The sequence below is a fragment of the Poecilia reticulata genome, linkage group LG5 (assembly GCF_000633615.1).
Source record: "Poecilia reticulata strain Guanapo linkage group LG5, Guppy_female_1.0+MT, whole genome shotgun sequence".
In the NCBI taxonomy this organism is placed as follows: Eukaryota; Metazoa; Chordata; class Actinopteri; order Cyprinodontiformes; family Poeciliidae; genus Poecilia; species Poecilia reticulata.
Window position 1 is genome coordinate 12,445,602 of NC_024335.1, and position 3,862 is coordinate 12,449,463.

A 3,862-nucleotide genomic window follows, 5' to 3' on the forward strand; every position below is an offset into this window, starting at 1 on the left:
AAATTTTTAGCTATCATGCAGATCAGGAAGGAGATGTTCTGTGTGCCAGAAATAAAATGTGCATGACCCAACTCATACAATTTAAATGGCAATTATATTAACTACTATGGAAAAGACTTAWACTTCCTAATGGGAAGGTAAGCGTGAAGTAAAAAAAAAAGTGATAGAAAAGTGATAGTGAAGGAAAAATGTCATGTCTTATTAAAAAGTCTATAAGTTCATTGCTTGACTTATAAGAGTAGTTCATAATGGAGTAGTGAGGGAAATGCTGAGTATGTTGAAAGCAAAGAGACAAATGGCTGAGATCGACTCGCCCATAACAGAAAATTGGTCCCAAGGTGTCAGAAAAATGTTTTGCTGCTGACGTGTGGATTGTTTGTGGGCTTTTTGTTTTTAACACCAGCTGTCAGTCTGGCAGCATAAAACCTCAGAGACCATTTCCCGCCTCGGGGGACTGTTTTCCCTTTTCCCTTGTGTATCTCAAGTTTGATTATAAATCAGACACCGAGTTCAGCTGACTGAGTCAATCAAACTGACTGCCTTCAGAAAGCTCCTTCACAGACCCTTCATGGTAAATGGTGTAATTTACGGCGTTGGTTAGACGTGTGGGATTTCTCTGGCTGTGCCTAGGTCTTACCAGCAGGAAAGAGGTTGGAAAAACATGGAAGCAGAGTTATGACAAAACTGAATGAGCTGAATAAGCACAAAAGGATGTGAAAAAAATGGCTTTGCAAGTAGAATTTTAGAAAAATAATTCACTTACTTTGCCCTTTATGCTGTCATTGTTGAATTTGTTTACCATGCCTATCACATCATCTGCAAATGTAAAAAAAAAAGAAAAAAGAAAGAAATTAAAAAATGGTGTTAGTACAGGAAAATGCTGGTTTATGGGTTGTGACTATCATAATTTAAAATACTGACCTTCTACATTCTTCCCAGACACAAGCACATGATCTGTGTCGTCTTCTTGATAGATCTCCAGCTTACACTCTTCACCACACAGTTCATGAAGAACTTGTGTAATTTTTGTCTTTGTGTCTCCCTGCAAAGAATGCATTACAATGACTTCAGAGATGTTTCTAATTTAGTTCCTGATTGGTTTAAATAATTGGGAATTAAACATGACTTTCATTGCTAATCCCAAAATGCCTTTTATCCAAATGCTTATGCTTATGCACATATCGGAGAGAATCCTGCCAGGAACACTCTTACAGGTTCAGCTCTTATATAAATACAGATAAGGAATTCTGCATACCATTACTGAAACAGCAACTCTGTGCATAGCACCAGAGTGAAGGCTTTCAAACCAAAGCACATTTACATGGGCAATATTGGTTCCCTGTTTAAGCCAGAGTTTATTTTAGGAGAGGCAAATGTGTTYTGGTACGGGCAGCATTATATTTCATAAAGAACATCTTTTATTTAATCTCTTTGGTTGACTATGCACAACTATTGCATTTTTGCCATTTTTATCTATTGTTTAAAGAATAAATAATGTATTTTTGTCTTTATGCTGCCTACAAGCCAACGCTAACAAAAAGCAGATGTAGTAACTTCAGACCTCCACGTAAAAGCTGCAGACCCTAAAGCTCTCATAGAGAGATACCGAGGAATTTATCTTTATAAACAGAAACATACACGCACACACACCCACATTTCTGCCCCAGGCTATTACACATTACGTATTCTACAGAAGCAGCGGGCCCACCCATTGTGCTGCCCTCCCACTGTCTTCACAGTCCGTGCCCTTAGTTTACAGTACTTGCAGGAGAAATCTGTTGGACTTTCCAGGTTGTTTTGGAAACAAATGTATATGCACACAATTTCACTGAGTCACTGGCTTCTGAAGTGTTTGTACAGATAAAATGAGAAAAAAATGCTGCTGAGGTTAAGTTTGGAAAGCTGATGGGTACCTAGGGAGGATAAACAAAGCTAGTGAGACACTATTTGTCATTGTGGTGCAGTTTGAAATGGAATTTTTTTAATTGACTTCCAGTAAAACCACAATATTCTAAATCACAAGTATGTAAGACAAAGACTAAGTTGAAATTGTTTTGAACTTACACATTTGGTGGATGACTTCAGTTTCACAAGAACAGCGTTTTTTTCTTCCACAACCTCTTTGGTCACGCAGATGACTTTTACAGGCTGCAGGGAGAAACCAGAATGTTTCATCTCTCATTTATGAGTAAGCTTATGAGTGCTGCTAGGTTGTATAGAGGAGCTGGGTATAAGACCAGTGCTGAGTGTATTTAACATGTGTAATTACACAGAAATTGACTTTTYTTTGCCCCCTCTGGAGGGATTTGCTGGCCACTATTTAACTTACCGTTAGGTTGTCACCTCTGGCCGAGTTGGGTGCTGGGGTGTCTGAATTTACAGCCGATGGTTCTGTCTGACTCATATTATTTTTTGTTTTCTCCAAAGGTACAATGGTTGGTGTGTCTGAAGGGCTGTTTCCTTCTGGTTTAGGTGTCTGTGGAGAAGGCTTGCTTGTCTCCAGTGTGGGGAAAACCTGCACTTGACCTGATGGCTCTGTACCTGAASAAAACAAGACTTTATGATTAATGTGTGAGCCAGARCAGGGGGARAAAMGCATTTTAGAGGGCTATAWTAGTGTTTAATTTAYCTCTGAAGAAAATGTTTTKATTACYAAAACAAATATAGTTTTATGRGAACTTGARAACMAAGCTCTTTTTTCTTACCTGTACATCTAAAATATATTTTATGACTTGGCATCTTACCAGGATTTGCAGTAGTCTTTACAATCCCGTCGCCTCTCACACCATCCTGTGCCATCACTCCTGTTGTAAAATAAGAACAAACAGCATTGTTTATGCAGAGATKGAMTGTTGYAGACTGACTATGAAGGACTAATTAYATATACCCACATACATTAGACATTATCTTGTACATTAGAGCAATATGCCATTTTTCACATGTTCAAATATGTAACTTTTGTTTTTACAATTTTTTTGGCATGTTGTAAATWGGAGTTTTAAACTGAGTTGGACTGAATTAAYGTTTTGCAATCAATGCTAGAAAATATTTTTSACTGAAATCCACATKAWCTTTAAASACATTTTTCTRATTGAGGATTTGTTTCTTTGTTGGTGTTGCAAAAAATGTTGTATGTTTCGCAACAACAACAGGATGTGGACCACTCCTTTCCTGAGAATGCTAAATTTATATAATGCTTGAACCCAGACCTTTTGAGTGAAAATCACTGGATATTTATGGCCTAACTCACTAGATTAAAAAAGGGCAAAGATCATATTAATAAACTAATTTATATTTTGTCATTTATTTACATGTGGTATTTTAGAAGAATATAATTTGTCAKTGAAAAATTTCCACTACAGTTCTTTAATCTCCTGGTCCTGGCAGTTCAAACTTCTACCATTCCTAAATTGCAGCCAGACGCCTTACAAAATCATTCCAGGAATGCTAATCAACCTCAATTTGCACTTTGGATTTCAGGGTCTTTTAATTGCATTGATGAAAGACCYGGTAGCAACAAAAATATGTTTATAATCTATATTGGTCATCGTAATATTGATCAAAGTCAAACGGTTTTTGTTGTTTCTTTCAGTTGTGAAATGTTCAGCTGCTAAAGTTTAATAACAGTGTTTGCCTCAGGGATAGGTTCGATTTTCTTGACTAATTAATAAAATATGCTACCACTCCCTGTGGCCACGGTAATTGAGTCTGAGGTTGGTAATACTRAGATTTGTTCAGGCTCTGTTGCAAATGTTGYATCCAGAAGTAAGACCAGATCCTCAGCATTCATTCCCTTTTTCTTCCCTCTGCCTGACAGGAAAACAGCTTTACTTCACAGTGAAAAAATGCCCATGATGCCTTG

General features: G+C 37.3%; 1 protein-coding gene across 1 annotated transcript in view; it reads right to left on the bottom strand.

The window, feature by feature from the left end:
• si:ch211-286o17.1 (hematopoietic progenitor cell antigen CD34) overlaps positions 1 to 3,862 on the bottom strand; it is an 18,205-nt gene that overhangs the window by 3,670 nt on the left and 10,673 nt on the right. Inside the window, exons 2-6 of the mRNA XM_008409060.2 lie at positions 2,745 to 2,804; positions 2,330 to 2,541; positions 2,065 to 2,148; positions 922 to 1,042; positions 764 to 816 (exon numbers count right to left, since the gene is read on the bottom strand). Of these exons, the coding sequence (XP_008407282.1) occupies positions 764 to 816; positions 922 to 1,042; positions 2,065 to 2,148; positions 2,330 to 2,541; positions 2,745 to 2,804 (530 nt within the window). The remainder of the gene's footprint in view (positions 1 to 763; positions 817 to 921; positions 1,043 to 2,064; positions 2,149 to 2,329; positions 2,542 to 2,744; positions 2,805 to 3,862) is intronic.